At 34.1% G+C, this 25,067-nt stretch overlaps 1 protein-coding gene across 7 annotated transcripts in view; it reads left to right on the plus strand.

The window, feature by feature from the left end:
* The window catches only part of JMJD1C (jumonji domain containing 1C), a 337,216-nt gene that overhangs the window by 254,418 nt on the left and 57,731 nt on the right, over nucleotides 1-25,067 (plus strand). For 6 of the 7 annotated variants that reach the window (XM_058543362.1, XM_058543365.1, XM_058543360.1 and 3 more), the window contains exon 3: nucleotides 6,693-6,806. Coding sequence is in view for 6 of the 7 variants with exons in the window: in XM_058543365.1 (XP_058399348.1) it covers nucleotides 6,693-6,806 (114 nt within the window). In the remaining variant the exon portion in view is untranslated. Of the gene's footprint in view, nucleotides 1-2,089; nucleotides 2,659-3,229; nucleotides 3,313-6,692; nucleotides 6,807-25,067 lie in introns of those variants that run through there. The other variant, XM_058543361.1, reaches the window with a different exon arrangement.

Below are 25,067 nucleotides of genomic sequence, written 5' to 3' on the forward strand. Positions count from 1 at the left end.
GGACAGAATTAAGGAGACTATGTAAAAGCTGAGCAATTTATACTTGCTACTAAGTGGGTTCTCTGTATTGTTACTTCACTATTTTTGTTTGTGTTAGAAATTTAGCAGAGTACCAGACCAAACTCACATTCATATATTTATAAAAATATTTGTCAAGCCCAGTTTAAATATTAAAAAGATGTTTATAGTTTGAAACTAGTTGCACCTCTGTGCATCCTTCATTTGCATTAAGAATTGACTGTGTAGTATTTCTTTATAGTAATGGAGAAGCATCTCATTTTAATTTAACCATGATGTAGTATGAAATAAAAATGAATGACTTTTCAGTATTGATGTCAATTATTTTGATTTTACAAAAATTATTGCATTCTATGTCATTGAGAATATATAAATATGTGGCAATTGAATTGTTAACTAAGAGTAGGTCTCTGTGCTATTTGATTCTGTAGGCGACTAATAGTACTTGAGAAACAGACAGCTTTTTTTAAGTTTATATCATAGTCAAACCTGAATTTATGTGAGATTGTAAGATGAATCCTGTGAAATATTATTAAACTCACTCTCTAATGTACAATAAATTGTCAAAATGTATTATGAAATGTATTTAAAATTTGATAGTTTATAATATAATAACCTACATCAAGAATTTGATGTTTCTTTATTGTTTGGGGATCAGAATAAGGCTGCCATATTTATCCAATTGTTTTTTTGGTAACTTAAATGACACTGTGAATTCTTGTATTTCCATATATTTTATATTCATGTCTTAAGTGATTAATTATGAATGAATTATTGAGAGGTGTGTATGATTTAATATTCACTTGACTCATTATTTAAAAAATACTTTTTTCTAAATTTATGTTTTAACACCATCGATATTCTAAAGCTATTTTACTAATTTTTAGAATAATCATTACGTATCCCTTTCATCCTTAAAACAAAAAAAGGATTGATTGAGATTTTTATAAGTGCAAGTCCATCATATACTAAATTTGAAAATATCTTCTTTTCGGTAGTTAACCTGATGTTTTCTGTGAAATGAAACTGATACATCTGGAATAGGTATAAAGGGGATACAGCATTAGTTGGTGGCTAGAAATTTTTCTCTTAACGTAATTTGATGAATTGGTTGTGTATGTGGTATAAAAATATCGTGAATTTTTAGATTTATTGAAATTGAGATACCTACATTGGAGCAAATTCATTAAAAATAGGTGAATGTTTTTCTCTCACTTACAGCTATCTTAACGTTTTTGTTCGTATTCAATGTGTATATTATACATACAGCACACTTCTCAATTCAGACTAATCACATTTCAGGTGATCAATAGCCATGTGCAGCTAGTGGCTACCGTATTGGACAGTATAACTCCAGAGATTAGAAAGAAGTTAAGAGCATGTACTGTTAGATAATGTACTAGTAGATAACGTCAGAAAAATGGTTTATGCTTTCAAATTACATGTTTTTATAAATGCGCACTGTCTAGATTAAGCTGTTTTCATAAAGAATGAAAATGTTTCAGGAGTATTTTTTTAAAATCTACCAAAATAAATATTACCAGTTTGTTTTTCTTTTGAGTAAAGTGCCTCTGAGATTGTTGGTTATGTCATTTGATTTCACTTAGACTGTACTCCAAAAATGTTTTAAGATGTTTTTTTTTCCCCTGAGGGTTTTTTGTATCAGTATATTTTTAAGGAGAAATGATTAAACTAAAAATAAATCCTTTACTTGAAAACACACTGAAACTATTTTTGATGGTTTAACGTTATGCTTCATTTTTGCCAACTTGAGAGGTATTTGCATATTTGTTTTCTGCACTTTCTCACCTTGGTAAATCTGGAGAGCAAAAACTTTGCATTTTCATTTGCTTTATGAAGGAGACAGTAAACTTGAGTTCTCAGTCTCGCCACTTAGTCTGTCTTTGTCTGTTGTTAAAATTATGAGCCAGTCTCTATGGCCGCAGCCAAATGAGTAATCACCAGTAATGTGACTCGTGCTGGAAGTGACTCCATCAGCACCTGTGACGGGGGATTAGTTACAGTTTACAGAGCACCGCCTCTTCCCTTCTCTCAGTGTGCCCTAAGCCAAGCAGCAGTTCTCATTTGGGTGTCTGCACTGTTGGAAGCTACTGCAGTGTTTCCACGCAGACAGAGTACAGTGGGAAAGGCTTTCTCTAGCTGATGGATGGCTGTTCTCTCTATTTGGAGTATCTTACTGGTTATGTAAGCGACCTCGGGAGAAATTATCCTGACCCAGATCGGAGGATGCAGTAGTGCTTCAGCTGCAGGATTTCTCAGTCGTTAACACCACAGTGCTGATGACAAAGAGCGAGTTGTAATCCTCATCACTGCCGGGGCTGAGCCAGAGCAGACAGAAAATCGTCATTTGCTCGTCGGAGACTTGTTAGGTTGCAGCCTGTGCTTCGTTCTGTGGTCTTGGCTTTTCTTCCTATACAATGACGACGCTGCAAGTGAGCTCAGAAATGCTTGGTTTGAGAGCCATTTGCCTGTGATTTTTTGAAGACTAAAGAAGTATTTAGGCTAGATAAAAAATACTACTCAAGAACAAAATGGAAATGTCAGCCACACTTCTTGACCTTTAAAGCCATGTCGTGGATTTCTGAGATTTAAAGATACTTTAAAATTCTCAAGAACAAAGTACGGTTTGTATTTTTCTGCTTCCTTTTTCTTTTGTCTTAATTTACATTTGGTTTTGCTTCTCAGCCATAGGAATTAAGGTCACTGCCTTTTATAGATCTAGCCTTAGTGTTCTTAGTTTTAAGAATTTTTAACTATTTCATTTGTTTAGAAAGAGGTTTTTTGTGTATAGTAATTTCATAACACTGTAAAAATTAAAAACTAGCGTTTAATTTTTTAAAGTATTACAGCAGAAATGTTTCAGATTAGGATTTTTAGAATATATTGTTTTAAGGGAAGTGGGGATATTGGTTTTGTGAGTTTTTTTTTGTATGTGGTTATATTCTCATCCCAACCCCCAACTTGTTTTCTAACAGTATCGTGTTTTTCAATAGACCTGCTTGGGTGGGAATTTGGACTTTGTTCTTTCAAGTCACTCCAGTCTCTTTTTTTTTTTTTTTTTGTAGACTAAACCTTGACTTCTAAAATGTTGCTTAGATTGTTTTCTGCTTCAGTATTTTCCTTTAGTGATATTTTTATCAGATTTTTGTAGTTAATGAGACTGATTTTTTTTTTTTTTTACTTGAAAAAGGAATTGTTAAATGTTAACCGGAGAGCGTTAGAAACTCAGACTGCAGACGTGAACTCCGTGAATTTCCAGTTAAATGTTAAATGGTGAGCTTTAACATGGTTTATTTGAGCAGCTGAGTTATGTTTGAGAGCTGTAGCTGATTTATTTTAAAAATGTTTTTTTCGAGGAGGGCTCATCTGTTCGCCTCTTCCTCATGTGAATGGAATGTGGTGCAGCATGGAGCCCCAAACAGGATACAGTTGTTCTAAGCATTCTTCCTATAGCGTGGTAGGCCCTACTGGAAATGTAGGCTCTCAACTAAGTACTTTGGCTTTAGACTATTTTTAAAGTACGGTTAATATAGACAAAGGACCTTAAAAGAACTCTTAATCCATTAATAAAGTTGAAAAAGTTTTTGTTTCAACTATGAATATGCAATTTTAAATTAGTAATATTCATTTGCATTTTAAAGGCCTTTTCAGCATTGGAATAATAGTCTTTTTGTGATTAGGGCCCTATTTTACTGTGACTTGCATCAGATGGTGGCTCATTGCTTCCCCTTAGGCTGTGGAAGTTCCTCAAAGAATGATATATCTTTAGAGTCTTGAATTACTTAGTTATGCATGAGTTCTAGTTTCTTTACATTCCAGTGCACCTAGACCCATGAAATATTTACTACAGATTCATCATAAAAGCTGTGGGATACGTTCGCTTTTATGTAAATATTTGTTTTCATTTTTAAGCTAGTAATATGTCTTTGAAATTGGATACAAAGATTAATAATGGTTACATCATTGATTTGCCACTTTAAAAAATGAGAATATATTTTAACTACTTTTATGTGTTGTTCTTCAATTTTTCTATCAAGTAGGAACAGTCACACATTTTCAGGGTGGCTCGTTTAATACATATTGAAACATTTCTTTAACAACTACTATAAAAGAATTTATCGGCACTTGGTGGGAACTTATTTGTAGTTTAAATATAATTGCACATTTTAAAATTTGCAAGTCGTGGCCCTATGTGCTGTTTAAGAAGCATGGTATACTTTTGACCTCCATTTGTACATGATTGTAAGTACTCATGTATCAGAAATAGATCGTTATAAACTAGTCTTTTAACATTTCTGGTAGCTAAATTCTACCAAAGGCTTTCAATTAGATATCTTAAAAATGAAAAAGTCTCTTTTTATTTTAGCCTAGAAACTAAACTTTTTGTTTCCCCAACTCAGTAAATTATGATAAGTTGGCCTGTTGAAATTTACCCCTAGAACTCTGACCTATCTTAAAAAGCAGAGCTCTAGAGGTTCTCTTCACAAGAATGTTTTTCGTATTATAAAATGACTAGGTCTCATAGGAAATGCAACACACCTGTATTATTTGGGTAAGAAAGAGGCACTCAGGCAGAAGTTTACATTTTCAAATTCTACTTAATTGAATTGTATCTTTAGCCATTTAGATAATAGCTTTTGTGGACCTTTTTGTCACTTCACAAGTTGACCTGACATGGTACTGTTTGAAAAGAAATAGAGCATTTGATAAAGTTCAAGGATTAAAAGTCCTCTTGAGAAAGTGCCAATGTTTTCTCGTTAACTAAAAACTAAACAGACAAGGATATAATATGAAAAATATTACATATTTCATGTTAATGATCACATCCTGGTAGACATTTTAAAGTCTAAGTAAAATAAATGCTCTTGGATTCCTTACAAATTTTAGTGACTCTTTAGGTAAAATAATGAATAGGATTTTATGAGATGATAATTTTAGGAAGTTGGTCTTAGTAAATGGAAAAGATTAGATGGCAACAGTAGCAGGAGATAGCTAAATAATGGGGAATGTTTGTTTTGAAAATATAATTTATTACCCAAATAAAAATACTTTTGGTACATATGTAGTACTTAAAAGGTTAGCCCTAGGACATGGGAGGGAGGATCTTACTGTGATTAGATTTTCTAATCATAAATACTGAGAATAAGTGGGGATGTAAGAGAATTTCTTCATGGTTATTTTAATTTAGCCAAGATGATTTTATTTATAAGTTTATAGTGTGAATAGTATAGAAATAAAGCATGTTTAAAATGCTTATTTATTCTCATGTGTTTTTGGCTTTTTCAAAACTCTTGAAAAATTCATGGAGACTCCTCAATGAATTGAATTAGAAACTTTAAAAGGAATTTCTTAAACACAGAACTTAACTTCTTAAGAGCCGCTCTGAACTAAAGATCTGAAGTTTTTCCCCAGAGTGTTTATTAGTTGTGATTAGCAAGATATTAGATTTCTTTGAGACATAATAAGAGAAGTGGGAAACACAATGGCTTTGGATCTCCTGGGGATTTTTACTGTTTTTGCCAAAAGCTTTGGTTTACATCCAAAGGGTCACACAAGTTGCCTTGTAGGAAGAAAGATTTCTCCCTCTGATATAGGTAATTTAGAAACAGAGTTGGTTGTTAATTCCATTTTCCAAACTCAGATTTTGTTTTGTAGTCAAACCACTATATGTTTTTAAGATGGTGAAATTTTGTTTTTCATTTTTAAGTTTTTATCATTTTCATTGAATACTATGAATATAAGACTTGGTTTTTATTCAAGCTGCTTCTACTTTGAAAGTGAGTGTGACAGTCATAAAAAAATGCATACATAGTACCTTTATTTCCTTCCTTCCTCTTCCTCTCCTGCGTCCCTCACTTCCACCCCCACCCCAAGAAGTGAGTAAAATCATTTATGTGAAAGATGTCTTCTTTAAAATAATCAAATGACCATGGATTCCACCTACCCACACCATCCCCCCCCACCCCACCACTTTTTTTTTTTTTAAGTAGTGGAGATCTGGAGAGACTTTACTGAAAGGTGGATTTCGTGTACTAATTCTTACCTCCCTCTTTTCCTATTCCCTTCCCCCATGCTTCTCTCACTGAAGCAGCTGGATTTTTATTTGTGCTTGGGGCAGGGGCGGAGGTGGGGGTGGGTAGTACATGGGGTGGAGTTAAAAGACCAGATGCATCCTGATCATTTGAAATCCTTCATGATGTGAGTGAGCCAGGAAAAAAATTACGCATGTAAGTCATAACTACTCTGTTTTATAGAGAATAATACTTAATTTTTTTTTAAAGAATAGTTGGAGTAAATACGCTCTCCTACCCAGTTTACTTTTTCAGAAGCATTTTCTCTTTTTTTAACCTAGAAATTTTCATACACGTGTATATTTGATTATATCCCTTTTTTTAAATAAAAAACTGGGGCTTAATACACTGGGATTTTTTCATATCATCTTTTGTAAATCTACTTCATTCCTTTTTAATGAATATAAAATATTGTGTGGATAAAAGCATTACTTTAGATTATAATACGAAAACTAATATTAATTTGTGTCCTAAAACTGTTATGATAATGACATTAATACATTGTATTTATATATACCCCTTCACTTGTTGAGGATAAAACTCAGAAAATAACCATGAGAAATGTTTTTTTTCTCTTACCAGACTTTCAAACCCCTGGTTGAAAAAAGTATACCCAGTTCAATCACTGCGGTAGAATTCCTTGTAGATAAACAACTGGATTTTTTAACTGAAGATAGTGCCTTTCAGCCCTACCAGGTAAGAAATTTTAGGTTGCTTTTAAAAGTTAACTATCATTAAATATCACTGATATTCAGATCTTCTTTTGAAAACTCAATTCCAGCTAACATCTAGGTGTGCAAGGAAGCCAGTGCGTTCAATAAATTTTTATTATAGCATAAATGATTCATTTGTCCAATCAACAAATATATACTGAGAACTTAACTATGAGCCAGGGAGCATTCTGTCACTGGGATACACAAGTGAACAAAATAAAGTCCCTGCCATTCCAAATAATGTTCATTGTTAGAAAATAACTGGTTAGATATTAGTATAAATTATCTTTGTCTCCAACTCTAAAGGTTATGAATTGGGACAGTTAATGTAATTAAATGAGATTAGTGTTTACTATATGCATATATATCAGTTATATATCAGTTTAACATAATAGTTCATTTTCTTTTTCAGTGGGAATATTCCTTTAGGTTGTCATTAATTGAACAGTTCAGTTTCTTAAATTTTACTTTCCTGTTGTCGCAGTTTAAATACAAATACATTTGATTGGAGAAATATTTTCTAGTAGGCTTTTAGAATTAAATCATTTGAAGAAACTCATCAAAAGTAGTAAGCTAAGTGTTTTTTAAAATTTCTAGTGGAGTTCTATCAGTTAATTTAAATGCACAGTTTGTTTTTTTGTATATTTGGATTTTAGACTGAATTAAATCTATATATTTTATAAGTTTCTTTCTACTTAAATGTTTAAAATAATATAGTAATTGTATTGAAGGAAAGGATGAGTGAACTAGTTTGACTTTTTTTTTAATGGAACTGAAAGTCAGCACTCCTATTTCATTTCAGAATAGTTACTGTTTTTCAAAAATAAAATGTAGAGGCATCGTTGCCATGGAAAGAGCAAGAGCTTGAGTTAATGAGCAGTGATTTGTTGTGTGTGAAGTTATAGTACTTAGGGAATTAGAGTAGTTATGAACCTCTTCTATTAGATATACCAAAATGAGATGATAGTTCCCTCAGTTAAATATTATTTCCTATTTTGAAGTCTACATAGATGTGCTTCTGTCTTTTCACATTTTTCTTATTAAATGACCTCGTTTTTGTACTGTTAGCTTTTGCTCTTTGCTTACAATATTTTTTTGTAAAAATTTATAGCAAGTGTCAATTTAATAGTGGAAGTATTAGAGCTTTTCCCTCGAGTTTTATTTTGTTTTTAATTGTGAAGGCTTACTATAGACCTTATTATAAATTTGTTTCATTTCTAACAGTCTTTTACTGGGAATTAGACTAGGTGAGTCTAAGTAAAATCAAAGGAACTTTCCAACAGTTAATGTTTTAATTCTGTGGTTGCTGATTAGCACTCTGGAAATTTCAGCTTGGATTTGATTTAGAGAAGTGAAATTATTATGTAGAAATTACTTTTAAAAATAAATTGTTTTGCCAGGTGGCCTAAAACTTTACATTTTTATTATAATTATAATGATTGAAAGAATATGCTAACATAGTTTTGGGGTTTTTTTACATTTTTAAGCTGTTTTAGATTCTGATAATTCTATCATTTTATTAAAAATAAAGGCACAGGAACTAAAATCTTGCTAGATTTGGTGAATTGTGTGATTATCTTTGTTACTAAGCTATTTATGTTGCTATGCTAGTGTAGGTAAGACAACCTCTGGCCTTAAAGGGTACTATATGTTCCAGAGGTGAAGTGATTCACTTAACATTTTAACCATTTGCGTTTCACAAATAATGTGAATTCTTAGTTCTAAAAAATCACAAGGAGTTACACTAACAGCACTTGATTTAGGATCTAGCATACCCTAATTTTAGCATGTCTTATGAGTTTTAGTTAGTTTAGTTAGTTTTATGAAATAATAGATGGTTTACAATAGAGCTTTTTTGGAATGTATTTTAATTTTTATATTTAGGGTTTTTTTCCCTCAGGTTAAAAATATAAAAACATTTTCTCCAGTGTGTAAATGATAGACACCTACTGTAATATTTTGAATGAAAATTTACTGCAGAGATGGCTCAGTCTAGGTTCTCAAATTTATTTATTTAAATGAAATAGAGACACATTCTAGGTAAATGAAACAATTTTAGAGTTCATGCAATTAGAGTGGCTTTATCCCAGAATGCTTTTCTCTAACCAGTTGTCCAAACAGTACATTAAGTTTTTTGGCATCTTAAACATGGCAGCTGTTACTGGCATAGATTTAGTAAGTAGTGCCTTGACATATCTTAACCTTAGGGTAATCCTATGTAAGTCAAAGGGAAAATTGAACGAGTTTTTTAAATGGTCTCCCTGTTTTTTCTCACTTCTTTAAATTTCATGAGGCAATTTCTTCTGCATCTGGGTGTTAATTATCCTTCATAGACTTCTTAAGTATGCTAGGGAAAAAGTCTTCTTTGGAAATGGCATTTGTGTATAGAGTCACTAGTACACATAAGTATTGTTTTAAAAATTCTCACAGGGGGCTGGCCCCCTAGCGTAGCAGTTAAGTGCGCGTGCTCTGCTGCTGGCGGCCTGGGTTCGGATCCCGGGCGCATACCGATGCAGCACTTGTCAGGCCATGCTTTGGCGGCGTCCCATATAAAGTTGAGGAAGATAGGCACAGATGTTAGCCCAGGGCCTGCCTGCCTCAGCAAAAAGAGGAGAATTGGCATGGATGTTAGTTCAGGGCTGATCTTCCTTACAAAAAAAAAAAAAAATTCCCACAAATGATGCTTTGCTGTGAATCTAGTTAATGATGTTTTGCTTAGGGGTTTTTTGTTTTGGGTTTTTTTTTTCTTTTTTTTGTTGAGGAAGATTGGCCCTGAGCTAACATCTGTGCCAGTCTTCCTCTATTTTTGTATATGGGATGCCGCCACAGCATGGCTTTGATGAGCGGTGTGTAGGTCTGCACCTGGGATCCAAACCCGAGAACCCCAGGCCACCAAATCGGAGCACGTGAACTTAACCAGTAGGCCACCGGGCCGGCCCCTAATAGTGTTTTTATAGTGGGAATTCTCATTCGCCATCTTTTCTCCTTGAGTTCTCAGTATTTTATTCTGTAATAGTATGCTCCCTTTAGTTTCCTTTATAGCTGTACTATATCAGTATATCAGAATGATAACATAGATTGTGGGGTGATGGTTAGGAAACAGATGACTCAGGATTAATACAGATCCTTTCACTTTTAGGTCACTGGTTTGAATCCTACACTTATCTCTGAATGATTTCAATGCATTGAATATCAGATGACGTGTATTAAGTTGATCTGATCGGTTTTTTAGGTGACATGTAGTTGGGGGAATCAGGATACAACTATCATAGAATATAGTTTTCAGTATTTTGGAAAGAAAGTTGAATGAGGAGAGAAATCAAATCAACATCTTAGACAATATAATGGATGCATATTAATTAGGTCACTGAAGCAGCATACCATGGTATTGTTAATTCTGTTTTTTTCCTTCCTTATGCACACAAATGAGTTTCTGCTTCCTCCTTTTAGATTTCCTGATCATGCCTGGCTGCAGTTAACTTTCTTTGAAGTAGAGGGGGAAGGGAAAAGAGAGGAAGTAGGAGGGAACTCTGCAGATTCTACTGTGTCTTTCAGCTAGCTGGGAATAAGGAGGAAAAAACAAATTATTGATTCTTAAGGATGTTTTTTATGGTTTTGGGATTTTTTGGTTTTTTTTTAGTTACTATGATTTCTGTGATATTGTTGCTTTACTTTGGAGGATGATTACAGAAGTTTTAAAAAACTTTCCATTAAAATTTGAAGTTTTAATAAATTCATATGAAAACAGTTTCATCATGAAATGTGAACATTGAACTTTTAGCATGATTTTGAAATCATCTTGTCCTGGATTTTGGCTTCTGGCCATGCACACACTTGCAGTTTTCAGGTTGGTTGCTTCATAGAGGATATAGAAGAGATTATTTCTTACCTGAAAATTGTGTATGACTCATATCAATTAAGCTGGGTTGGTCTGGCTTGTCAGTCCAGTATTTTCTAGAGATCACAATCCTCTTTGCTTTTAAATGTAATAAAAGAATATTACAAAAGGCAGTAGTTTAAAACCATTAGAGATTTTAAGCAGAATGTGCTTGTTCAAAGTTATACCCTTTTTTTTTTTTTTTTTTTTTTTTTTTTTTTTTTTGTGAGGAGATCAGCCCTGAGCTAACATCCGCCAATCCTTCCTCTTTTTTTTGCTGAGGAAGACGGCCCTGGGCTAACATCGGTGCCTATCTTCCTCCACTTTACATGGGACGCCGCCACAGCACGGCTTACCAAGCAGTACTTCGGTGCGCGCCCGGGATCCGAACCAGCGAACCCCGGGCCGCCGCAGCGGAGCGCGCGCACTTAACCGCTTGCGCCACCGGGCCGGCCCCAAAGTTATACCCTTTTTTATCTTATTATATATTAAAATTCATTGTAGTAATGAAATATTTTCCCTAGAATAAAGTAGAACCATCCTAGACCTGAAGAAATGATCCTTTTTGAAGGTCTAGGTCATAATAAGCTGGTAAAGGTTTAGATAAGACTATTCTACAGTTTCTGTCATCATGAATATAGACGTTAAACTTATTTACTAAATACTAGATATAGCACTATTGTGCTGTGAGTTGGTGGTTGAAGGAAAAGAGAATGGGTGGAACAAACCTGAGTATTTTCTCAGTACCTGGACTAAAGTTTTTTAAAGCCTTGAGCAAAGAAGAGTCTTAACATTACTCAGTTAATGAATGTATCTGGACTGTGTCAGATGTGTATATATATCATTTTCTTAGTCCTTCACTGAGAAAGTTGTTTTCCCAGTTTGAGTCCATTTTGACCCACAATTTTTCCATCTTTGATTATATAAATTTATTGGCTGTAGTTTCAGAATATCCCTAAAGTAGTTGTTGGTCAACACATCTGGTTTACTAAAAAGAGCTCAAATGATTGCCTTAGGGTAAGTAAGTTACCAGTTTAGGAAGTGTAGTATAGCAGACATGTATTTTTTCCTTCTAAATTTTTGTTATTGTCCTATGGAGTTTGGAGTCGCTTCACAACAAGGATGAGATAATGTGAGTGAGGTAAAATTTAGCCCCCAGTCAGCCAACGTGAACAATTAACTGGTTGGTTGGCTGTTACTAGGCAAACGTTATATTTTGTTGAATTAAATGCTTGACATAAGTGACCCACTGACAAAAGTTTGAAAATCTTGTTGGTAGTAACTTGGCTTATAAGCAAGCAGATTTATTCCCCAGGAAACTTTGATGATGTTGCTAATAGTTTACAGAAGGAAGTAAACAGAACTTTATGTTAGTATTGCTTTGGAGGATAGAGAAAAGATTTTTTCAAAGTTTTCTTTATTCTCACTTCAATTTGTATTACAGATATATTACTTGAGAGCATTTTTAAACTATAACATTCCTCTATAGGAAATGGGAATTTGACCAGATATAGCACTTATTAGTATAGTTGTGTAAATGTTGCTCTCCCAGAATTTCTCTCAGTTTTGTTTTCTTCCTGGTATCAAATTACAGCTCTCCTATTAATTTTACTAAAAGAAAAAAATACATGACTTCCAGAAACTGCCCAGCAAACTGTTGTTTTTTTTCCTTAAGATAGAAATTAGATGTTTTTTGCAGTGATGACTGAACTTGGTATTAAGAGATATGTTTTATAAGAATTTATGAGAAAGACTGGAAGCACATTTTCTATTAGGATATGAGTGGACTGCACCCACCCCTACCCTCCAAGAATGAGAGCATCTGCAGTGTAGTTGAGAGGAGAAACAGAGGCGCAGAAGATAGAGGGGCTAGAGCTTAGTGTTCTACTGAGTGTTGACTCACTTGATTCTTCCGCAGAAAGGAGTCTTTGAATAGAAATTTTATACTTAGACTCTACTTCCCTTTGACTTACCCCTTACCCTTAACATTTTCTTTTCTTTTTCTTTCTTTTTTTTTTTTTTTTGTGAGGAATATTAGCCCTGAGCTAACATCCATTGCCAATCCTCTTCTTTTTGCTGAGGAAGATTGGCCTTGGGCTAACATCCGTGCCCATCTTCCTCTACTTTATATAGGATGCCCGCCACAGCATGGCTTGACAAGCGGTACGTGGTACACGCCCGAGATCCGAACGTGCAAACCCTGGGCCGCCGAAGCAGAGCGTACACACTTAACCGCTAGGCCACCGGGCCAGCCCCCTTAAAAATTTTTAATATCTGGCCTTGGAAACATCCCAACTGACTTCATTCAGTTTAACAGTTATTTAAATTCTGTGCTTTCCCTATTGACAGCGTCTTGCTAGGTGCTTAATGGTTTTTAAAAGTTGATAAAGTATAAGTTATAGTCCTTATTTTTTTATTTCAGTGTTTATAATCCATGACAAGAACTTATATAAAAAAACAATTTCCTTGAAATAGACTTCATTTAAGGAGCCAAAGTCATAGTAAAGACTTTAGGAATACAAAGACAGAAGTCGGTAGAGATTGAAATGGTTAAAGAAGTCTCTTTCAAGGTAAAACTTGAATGGGATTTATTTGAATGGAGATGAAAGTGAAAGATAGGAAGAGTAAGGCAGATGTTTGGCGGGAGGGAGATAGCATGATCAATGATGAGAGGAGATAAATTTAGGGGACAGTAGAATATCAGCCTCACTAGAAAAGAGAGTTGGATTTTGAATAATTGACATACTAGGTAAATAAGTATTGTGGAGTCAGATAAAAGAGGAAAAGGACTGCTAAGTACAGTTACTAAGTGGCTTTTATCTTGTAGGCCGTATGAATCATTGGAAGCTTTCAAGCAAGAGAGTAACAAAATTTTCTACATAATACTGGCATCTGTTTATTGTAATACTTCGGAAGCAGCTAATTGATTGGGTCTTCACTGGAGTCTTTTGTTCTAGAGAATCTGTCTAGCATGATGGTTTAAGAGCATGAATTTTGAAGTCAGTTCTCGCAGACATGGTTTCAAATCCTAGCTTTGCCATTTGCTATCTATGTGACATTGGGAAAGTCGAAAGCATCCTAAATAAATGATTTGCTCATCTGTAAGATAAAGATACTATCTACTTCAGAGTTGTTAGGAAGATTAAATGGAATGATATATTAAAAAGCTTATTACTACATGGAAACTGCTCAGTAGAAGGTAGCTATTTAGACGTGTTCTAAATTTCTCTTTTAAAGTCTTAAACCTTTTTGGTAGATAATTTAAAACTTCTTTCTCTTCCTACCATCTGCAACTATTGAACATTTCTCTGCCACCATCTGCACCTGTTAACTTTTAAAAATCTGCCTTATTTGTCTTCTCTGGGACACTTACCATTCTTTCTGCACCTGGTGCTAGATAAACTTTTTTGCTGTTGGTACAAACCATGGTCAATGTGTGACAGAATATATCTTTGTAGTAGTGTTTCTTCTCCCATTGCCCCCTTTTTAAGAAGCGTATTTAGATAAGATTCCATGGTGACTTCTTAAACTATTATTTTAAGAAAATGATTTTAGCAAAGATGCAGGGGCCGGCCCCGTGGCGTAGCGGTTAAGTGCGTGCACTCTGCTGCTGGCGGCCCGGGTTCGGATCCCGGGCGTGCACCGATGCACCGCTTGTCAGGCCATGCTGTGGCGGCATCCCATATAAAGTAGAGGAGATGGGCATGGATGTTAGCCCAGGGCCAGTCTTCCTCAGCAGAAAAGAGGAGGATTGGCATGGCTGTTAGCTCAGAGCTGATCTTCCTCACCAAAAAAAGAAAAGAAAAAGAAAAGATGCAGAACCCTATTATGGTATTACTCTCCACAACACACGCTTACCTTTTTTTTCCACAGGGAAAGTCATAAGCTCCATTTGCTGCTGGTAGTTATTTTTATCTCAAAAAGTATAAGTGATATTCAGCAAGTTCAGAATTGTTTTTTTTGTTTGGCTCTGGGGAGAGGTCATGTGGGTATAGTACTATGGTTTGGAAATCCTCTAAGCATTGAATAAGAGTTGGACTAAATGGACTAAATGAACTTTGAAGTCCTTCCCAACACTTAGAGCCATAATTCTGTGAACTTGCTTAATGTAGAAAAACAAGCATTTCTGACCAACATTAACCTAATCGAGTTAATCTCTGACTAATTATTTTAATCTCAAGGATAAGAGACATTCAGCCTAAATCTATGTTTATCTCAAAAGAGAGAACTATTGAGCTCAGGCTGTGCCGGTTGCAAATCTGAATTATGCAAAATTGAAATAACAGGATTATTTGGGTTGATAGTACTTACTAAGAGCTTTCTATTCTGTATTTTTCTATATCTGTTTCTGATTTATATTTTGGCAGAAGTTAAGCACATTCTCAATTAGACCCTGAGTTTTTGTACACATCTCCCTTTTCCATTTCACTTTGCCTTTGTATTAGCATTTGACTGAAATTTAGAGACACCTTGTTGCCATAAAGACTGTAAAAATGAGAACTGTGAGATTGTAGGAAATACATTGTGCCAAGAGTGTAAAAACTACAGGATCATAGCCATAGCTGTGAACTGATTACTGGTGGATTATTGGCTTGGTAGGATCAGCATCTGTGGGCAGGCATTGGCCTGGGGGTGGCCTAGGAGATGAGGCCAGAGTGGGAAGCTGCTATTGTGTAGTACTTGTCTTTATTCCGTTTCTAGTCAAAAGTGACAGCTTGCAATAGTGGAGCCAAGCTGAAGCCTAGAAAGTAGGATGGACTAAAAGAAAAGGGGAACCAACAGCTAAAACAGAATCATTGTACTTCCTTATTTAAGTAGGCTTTTTTAAAATTTGAAGTTGGTATATCATGTTTTAACATTCAATAATCTTGCTCTGCATTCTAAGCACTCCTTTTATCTCCCACCTACCTGATTTTCTATCGTCATAATTTCAAAATAGTTATGAAACATGCTTATTAAGATCCCACAAGTCAGGTATGATGATTTACCCAAATGCGTATCTGCTACCATTAAAAAGGGAGTTCTTCATTTGTAAAAATTGGTTGCAAAACTTGGTGTGTTGAAAATGTATCCTTGAGAGTCAGAAAAGTGTTATTTTAACTGAAATTGGGCCCAAGTATGAGCTGTTCTGCAATATTCAGATTAAAAACGTTTATAAGTCACAGTCTGCAATAGTTCTCTCCTGATCCCAAATCTGCTATGATCATATGCTGAAAAATCTGCCAGTCTCTTTTTAATTTTTTGTGGCTGCTGTTATGAATTTAAAGTATGTGAAATTATGCTTGTAGACGTCAGATTCCAAAGATTCTCAGCCATCATTAGTTACCATTGAGAAAGACTTTCTAGTTTTCAATTTCCAAGATATTTCCATGTACATCATTTTAGTTAATTCTTATGGTAGCCTTATGAGGAAAACAGATTGTATGTTATCTTAATTTTGTGTAATGCTTTCAGGATACATATATTAAGTCTTTGAGACATCTAATTTACAAATGAATAGTAGCAGAAATAGAAACCCACTCAAACTAAATTAAATAAAAAAGGAATGGGGATATTATAGAGATACAACAGGCAATGTCATGGACATCCATAGCAGGAAAGTATAGCTGAACCTTAATCAGAATGGAATTAGGAACTAGAAAGTCAGGAACTTGAGTCACATATTCCTTCTTCCCCCCTTCCTCAATCTCCTTTCTGCAGACAGGTTTCTTCTGCTTACTCATAAGTTTTGCTTCTCATAATACTAGTTTCCATGTGACCTTGGTGTGTCGGTGTTGATTCTCCCACCTGCACCCTCTCCTTTACAAGACCTTTGTATTTCTTAGTAAAATTAGAGAGAGAGAGAGTGTACGAGAATGAAAGGCTAAACGGAGAAGAAGGGAGAAGTAAGAGGAAGGGAGAGAATATGTAATAGCAATTTTTATAGACAAAGAGAATGAGGTTTAGAGAAGTTGTGACTTGGCATCTAGGTTCACACAACACAGCTAGTGGTAGCCTAAACAGAACTTGAACGAAAAACTTGATTCCAAGATATTATTTCTACAATATCACCCTGCCTTTGTGAGACATTAAATGGGAAGCGGCTCTTATTTGCATGTCATTCTTTGGTTTGGCGCTTTATTTTTCTTAGAATTGACATCTTTCCTAAATATAAGCTTAATTTTTTCCTTAATTTTATTGCATACACAATTTCCCTAGACTTCCCTCCCCCCTTTTATTTAGAGCTATTGGACTGTAGATTAAGACAACTGGAAAAAGAAGCCTTCAAAGCAGTCTTGTCAAGTCAGTTTAGAACTAAGTGGTTAGCAGACAGTGGCCTGGCAAGTGCTGCTGTGAATGTGAGCAAGTATCTATCATTCCTTTCTGAAGGTTACCATAGCTCTACTTTCTCTTGAATCTTGCTACTGTAATATTTTCTCCTGGCTATCCATAGTCCCCTACCAATCCAGTCTAATTTCAGATCAAATTCTTATATCACTCACACATTCTCTGAGATATTTAGACCTAGTTATTTGAGAGTTATTAATTATAAATGGGCAATATCTTTCCGTCACATTTGCACTTAAATATATATCTCAAATCTATAATGTAAAATAATAAGGGAGTTTTAAAAAAATTCAGTATTTTTCTAGATGATCTTTGCCTGGTAGTCAGGTACTCTACATGGAAATAATGTTATTATTCCCAATTAATAACCCTTCTTCCCTCTGCCATTTATGAAATAGCCATTTTTGGAAATAGAAAATTATGTATACCAGGGATGAATAAAAAATATGGATATATAAGGCCTCTTCATGTATATATAGTCTTTAAACTTAAAGGCCTTTAAGATATTATCTAGTATGTGGACTTTGATGGTGCTCAGGGCAAGTTACCCCAGGAAGCACCACTCTGGTATGCGGATTATTTCAAGCTGAAGACAATAAAGACTCAGAAAACTCAGGAAGAATATTTGAGTTTCCCCTCCCAAATTGCCTAAAGAATTTAAAACAAAAGATCTGTTTCAGGAAGGAGTTATTATCATGATGGCTGTAATGATAATGTAAAATAGAGCCACGTTCTCTATAGATGGCCCTGAAAAGAATTGTCAGACAAACATTTGCATTTCTATCTCCATGTGAATTGTCTTCCCCTCTGAAATCCCAGACCACTACCCACCCCCAACACCTTCCTCGCCTTTAGCTACAATACTTAAGTAAGCAGTTTAGACAGAAGGAGGAGCTGCTCATTTCTGAGTTTCTCCCATGTATAGATGTTATTAAACTTGGTTTTATTTTCTCCTGCTAACCTGTCTTGTTGATTATTTGGCCAGCCATAAGAACCTTAAGGGAAAGGTCAGAGGGGGATTCTCCCTCTTCCCTGACAACTTCAAAAACACAATAGCTGAATCACCTCAGAAGGATAGGTTTTTATTTTCTCCCACTTCCATTCCTATTTTCAAGGAATTAAGTTCCTTTACATACTAACTATTCCTTCCAATGCTTAACAGCCCACTGTTGAGAATTGTTCTTAATGTTTATTGCTTATGTTATATCAGTCAGGCAAACTTGGATCAGTTGGTAGCATCTGACTGGCATGTTGTTAGTGTTGTGAAGGGTTGTGAGGCTCTCTTCTGGCCAAGAGTGTGTTTAATTAATCTTGTTCACTACCAGCACTGTAAAGGAGAGGGCTGAACTACTGATTTGTTTTTATTGTTCTTGATCACTTCCAAGCTTTCTCTTTCCCATTCTCTCTTGTTCCACAAATAGGTATAAATATACATATTTGTACTTATATTTTTTATGAATTCAATTTGGATTATAGCACAGCTTGGGTACCTCTCTGTAGTTTAGTACTAATATTATTAAAATCAGAAATAGTTTACAAATTAATCAAATTTTAAAATATGAAGAGAAGAACCCAAATCAGCACACAACAGTTAAAGAAAAAGTTGCCAAATTTTATAGAGTCTATTTTAAGATATCTAGTCATTTACATATACTATAAAATGTATCATCGTATGAAATTTTGGCTCTCTTGGTGGAGGCAAAAGGTTACAGTCTATTAAAGTATTAAAATTTGGTAGCAGAACAGCAGGCCAACTTGGACTCAGATCTGAACTCTGCTGCTTACTATCTGAAATGTTGGGCAAGGCGTATAACCACTTAGCAGTTTTTTATTTTTCATCTGTAAAATTAGGTATTTAATACCTGTCTCATGATAGTGTTGCCACTGTCTATAAGATAATATATACAAAAGAACTTTGTGCCCTATAGAATTTTTGTGATAAAGAGAATAAGTATAGTAGGAGTTCAGGAAATGAATAGGTCTCGTTGGGTAAATCTCAGTTCATGATATGTGTACTTTCAAGAAGCCCATTAGAGGTAATTGTTTTTTAAACCCTGAGCAGACAAAATAGATGTCATTCATAGACTTTACCACCTCACCAGTTGGTCACGTACTTGGTGAATTTCCTACATTCTCCTAGTTTTCTCTTCATTTTTTTCCAGCCAAGATAGTTCTCCTGTGGTATATTATTTCAGCCATTCTTACCAGCACCATTATTGGTAGCCACAAGGCACATGTGGCTATTTAAATTTAAATTAAGTAAAAGTACATTTAAAAATTCAATTTGTTATAAGAGCTACATTTCAAGTACTCATAGCCGTATCTTGGATAGTACAGATATATAACATTTCCATTATCACAGAAAATTCTGTTGGAAAGCCTTGGCCTAAATGCTTAACACTGCAGGAGAAAATTAACAGTCCATGTATTCTGATGTTATTGTATTGTCTCCAGTCTCAGTTGAGCCTTTAGTAGCAGTTGGCATCCTTTTCTATGCTCCTTTTGAGCTTCCATTTCCTAAAGCAATCATTTCAAATTAACACTACTCTACTCAACTTCCTCTTTTTCTCTTAGTAGATGACCATTCTCTTGCAGCAGAAAGGAAATTGAGGTTACCAGCAGGAACCCCTTTAACTTCCTGTCCTTATACCTGTTTTGCACCTTTCTTTACCTCCTTTTCTCTTATCTTAGAGATGTGTCCCTTTTTTCTATGACTAATTCAGTTTTACAAGTATTTATTAGGCACCTACTATGTCCCAGGCACTATTTCTAGATACTTAAGGTACAGCCATGAACAAAACAGAAAAAAAAACTCCCTGCTTTTCATATAGCTTACCTTCTAGTGAGAAGAGACAGACAGCAAAGTAACTATTTTAGTATATTAGAAGACGATAAGTGCTATGGATAAAAATAAAACCTGGTAGGAAGTGTTAGCCCTAAAATGAAAGCTTTCAAAGAATAGCAAGGAGACAGCTATTATGGAGATTAGTAGAAAATGAAGTAAGAAAGGTAATAGAGGTAGATTGATTAGGGCTTTGTAAGCTATTATAAAGACTTTGTTCTGAGATTGGAATGGAAGCTTTTGGAGGATTTTGAGCAGAAGAGTGATGTGATAAAGCTTTTTCCCCAGATAATCTAAAACATATGTAGACATAGAATAATAAAATGAATTCCCAGTACATCCAGCTTTAATGATTACCAATTCATGGCCATTTTAAAGCTAATCCGTAAATGTTTCTTTTTATGCTTTTGTGTGTGTGTGTACATACATACATAAAAAAGTGTCTACATATGTATAGTCAATTCTGATTATTCACAGTAGATATGTTCTAAAAAGTTACAAGTTCTCAGCAACATCAGGAATGATAGAATTAGAATATCAGATATTTACTAATTTGCTTTGTCCTACATTATGCAACTGCCAGACTTAGAATAACAACACTAATATTACCTCAACAGTATAATTGCTGAAAACAGTCTAAGTTTTTTTTTTGCAGTTCTTTTTATCTTTAGGATATATCCTACTTGGGGTATACTCATTCCTTTTTTTGTGTTTTATAGTCTTGAAATTTTCTTCTCTCTCCGTTGTGTTTTCAAAGGCTAATCTCTGTCCTAGTGCTCCAGAATCCATCTTCAAAGATACCTTGTTCTGTTTACCATATCTTAAATCTATTCCTGTTTGTTGTTTTTCTTTTCCTTTGTTACATAAATTTATCTACATTCTAATATAAAAAAATAAATAAAGGTTCTCTCATCACACCCATTCTAGTTATTGCCTCATGTTACTCCTTTGCTTCATAGCTAGGCTTATTATAAATATAATTTGACCTTTTATATTTATATTTTCTTACCTTTCAATAACATTTCCAAATTATTGCAGCCTGTCTTCTGCCTGTACTTCCACAAAACTAATGTTGTTAAGATCACTAATAATCTCTTAATTATCAAATAGATTATTCCAGTCTCCATCCTTATTCTGCTGAACCTTTGCATTTAACACTGTGGATGACAGTCTTGGAAATTCTGTATTCTTATTGCTTCTGTGATGTCTCTTTTCAAGTATTATTTCTGAGAAAAGAAAAGTATGGTACAATAGTTCTTCAAGTTATGTAGGTTTATCATTTCCATAGCAGTATATTGGACATAGTGAAAATCAGCTCCAGAAAGTGTGTGGTGTGGTATTAGTTTTGAAATTATATCCTTTACATTTTATATTTTTTAAATGAATGTTCACTCTGTATAATAGAATAGTCATTGACACAATCATATGTATACTGCAACTCAGTATTAGTTTGTACTAATTATTATTACTAGGAATTATTTTTAGTAGAATACTTTCCAAAAAATATTATGGAAGCATATAATTTTATTTCTTTCTTAAGTTGAACTGCGTCTCCCCACCAGGATGGGAGAACACAAAGTAGAGTGAGATTGCCATAGGTGGAGTGCTCATCCAGGGCAAGGGAGTTGTTTTTTTGTTTTATTTTTTTAAACTTGGACTGTTCTGAAAGAATATTTTCAGTTGCTACTTTGGAAAACATTAAACAGTTCCCAGGCCTTCCTGAGTTTGTTCAGTTGTTGGTTTGAGGAAGCTGCAGTTAGTAAATTGTGGTTGGTAGATGCTGTAAGCAGGTGACTCAATAGGTTGAACTCATGATGACTCAACTGTGTAAAAACCATGCCAATAAATAGCTTTGAAAGAAAAATCGCCTTCCAGACTGTTGAACTGCCATAAAAAAGTTCAAAACTGTTATTAAACGTATCACAAAGAATATTAACATGTGGCTTTAGAAGGAAACACGTTTTCCTTCAAGTGGTTTTAAAACTTTTACTTAATTGTTCTGATTTTTGCTCTGTGGTAATTCTGAAAGGAGAGGACCTTAAACCAATGACACTTAGCAAGTTGTAGTTAAAAATGCAAAAAAATGTTACAGGTCTGCATAAAGTTATTCAAGACAGTATTTTTTTGAAAGATCAGTTTCAGTTGGGAGATTAGCAGAGAAACCCAAATGGTAGTTATTTTTAGTTAATATAATAAAAATAGTGTAGTTAACCTTTTATTTAACTCTGATATAATTGAACAAATAAAGCAAGATATGTAGTTGTTTCCTTATGATTTGATGTAATAGGACATGTATATTATTATAGTATATGCCATTCCAAAATGCTTTTTGATTATTTGATAAATTAATTATAGCTGATAAATTATAGAGTTTGTTGTTATGATATATACACAGTTACTTTAGGATATATTTAAGCTGTATTAAAACCTAAAGATACCGTTCAATCTAGGATGACTGAAGAGTGGTAATGCCAACAATCCAGAGTCATTAAATTTTGGTTTTGTAATGTTTTGAGGGGTAGCAGATACGACTTTCATCGTATTGGCTTCATCTTGGTTAACTTTGAACAAAGCTGGAAAGCCTGAGTATTGGCAGTGCTTTTTTCAGGGGTGGCAATATAGAGATGAGCCTTCTAAGAGTGAAGGGGCAGCTGGCCCAGGATACATAAAATAAGTAATCTTTCTGTGAATAATTGGGAACTGATGAAGTTTGGTTTTGTGTTCACCATGTTGGTTTTCTTAAATATTGGCGAAATACTTATAAAAATGGATATTTAATCCTCTATCACAATATCTGAAATGCCATGTTAAGTTTTCTCAATGAATATAAAATATCTATTTTACATGGTGCTTTCTAAATTATCTTTTTTTATTTTTTTATTTTTTTTAATTATTTTTTTTAATTTTATTTATTTATTTTTCTCTCAAAGCCCCAGTAGATAGTTGTATGTCATAGCTGCACATCCTTCTAGTTGCTGTACGTGGGACGCGGCCTCAGCATGGCCGGAGAAGCGGTGCATTGGTGCGCGCCCGGGATCCGAACCCGGGCCGCCAGCAGCCGAGCGTGCGCACTTAACCGCTAAGCCACGGGGCCGGCCCGTAAATTATCTTTTTTTAAAAAGTCAGTTACTTATATGTGTGTGCTCTTCTCTTGTTGGTTATTTTTCCCTCCGAAGTTCACCATCAAATGCATAGTAAAATGTTTCTTTGTACCATAATCTCTAGTGTAAAAAAAGTATTTCCTTTTTCTTCTATACACTCAAAGTATTGAGTGTATCAGTATCTCAAGTGTATCAAAAATTTCTAAACTAGCTAAGTTTCTATGGAATATACTCATTGTACTTAACTATCAGATTGTATTGTAATTGTTATTGAAAGTACGTTTCTTCAGATGAAACTTTAATGTATAACAAAGGAAATTAGTGTTAATATGAGCAAGTTGTTGACATCATTCTTTTGCATTTTAACACTAGTTTAATTTCTTTTTCTCATTATAAAAGAAATACATGCTCGTTGCAAAATAACTTTCAGAAAAGACATAAAAGTAGAGCAGAAAAAAAGATATTTGGTATATATCTTGCATATCTATCTATCTATAATATGTATACACACACAACATACATAATGTACGCACCCTTACAGATGGATTTTGATAGTAATGAAACACCTCACCCTATTCTTCTTATTCTGTAATTTGTTTTTCTCTTCCTGAGTCATTAGCTTCTTTCCATGTCAATAAGCATGTGTCTACATAATCCTTTTTACTATCCTTATTGTATTTTGTTGTATGGGCATATGATCAACTATAAAACCTTTTTTTCTGTTTTAAAACACAGAGAGATCCTTCTTGTACATAAGAGATCCTTATTTTGTTTTGTTATTCATTTATTTATTTCCTTAGATTCCTCGAAAGTTAATTGTTGGGTGGAAGAGTATGTAAGTAAAATATATACATAGCTGTGAAAAACCTCATGTTCTACAAAATCTCACACTGAGGTGACAAGGATTTTGAGAAAAATAGTGTTGGAGTAGATTTTTTAATAGGAGTACTAATATAAACAATAAGTCTATAAAAATAGTAGTCGACTTTAAAAAGATACATTATGTTTCTAATAAATAAAGTTAGGTAAATATAGTACTTTACCTTTAAGAAAAAGGTGAAAGTTGCTTGATATCAAGAATATGTCAGAAAGAATTGAGATTGCTGAATTATGGAGTCAAAAGCAAAATGAAAGAAAGTTGGGGCAGTCTCATCAAGATGAACTTCTAAGTCTGCATGTGGTTACATTAAACTAGGAAAATAAAGTGAAATAGGTGGTATTGTGTCTAGTATTGTGTTCAGCTTTATTTGTATACTCATTCAGCTACTCATACCAGATAGTGCAAAAAAAAAAATGGCATATGAACCAACATTACTTCTGTGTTATACTAACATAGTACACCTATTTTCTCCAAGTTCTTGTGAGCTACTTCGAGTTACAGAAACATCCACTGTTTCAGAATAGGATGTGTTATCAAACTGCCTTTGGGAAAAGTCTTCTTCTCTCCCACAGATAGTGTTTGTGTGTGTCTTAGTTTTTGCCTTGCCAATCCTGGTGTCATAAATTTTTTAACTTTTCTGGTCTGATCAACCAAAAAACTGGAATAAATTTAAATTTTGTGGTTCTTGAATAATGGTGAGATAGAACTTTTCTTTTCGCAGTTTTTTCTCCTTTATATTTCTTTGTGACGTACCTTTTTGTCATTAGCCCTAATGTCTACTTGGGCAGTACTCTGTATGATGTCTAACAACTTTTTACGTATAAAAGACAGCATTCATTGTAATATTATAATTGCAATATTTTTCCCAGTTAGAAACTACCAAATTTTATTTTTCAAGAAAGTTCTTTTGAATAATACCTTTGTGAAGTCACCTGATTCAACCAATAAAATTTTGACTTATTGATTACCTGGCTAATAAATTCTAGACAGTTGAAATAAAAAGATGAGAATTAAGCACCTCAAGATACTTAGTGAAGTCAACAAAAAAGACAGAAAATTGTAATGTAATGTGATATGAAGATAGGGGTATCTTCAAGACTATGAAAGAGCACAGAGGCTATAGCAAATAAATGTCCGAAGTTAATCTTTTAGGAAAGGTTTACTTAAGGAGTTGTCTTTCTTTTTCTTTGATCTTTGAATTATTTTTTTCTGATTTC

Source organism: Diceros bicornis, chromosome 6, assembly GCF_020826845.1.
Source record: "Diceros bicornis minor isolate mBicDic1 chromosome 6, mDicBic1.mat.cur, whole genome shotgun sequence".
In the NCBI taxonomy this organism is placed as follows: domain Eukaryota; kingdom Metazoa; phylum Chordata; class Mammalia; order Perissodactyla; family Rhinocerotidae; genus Diceros; species Diceros bicornis.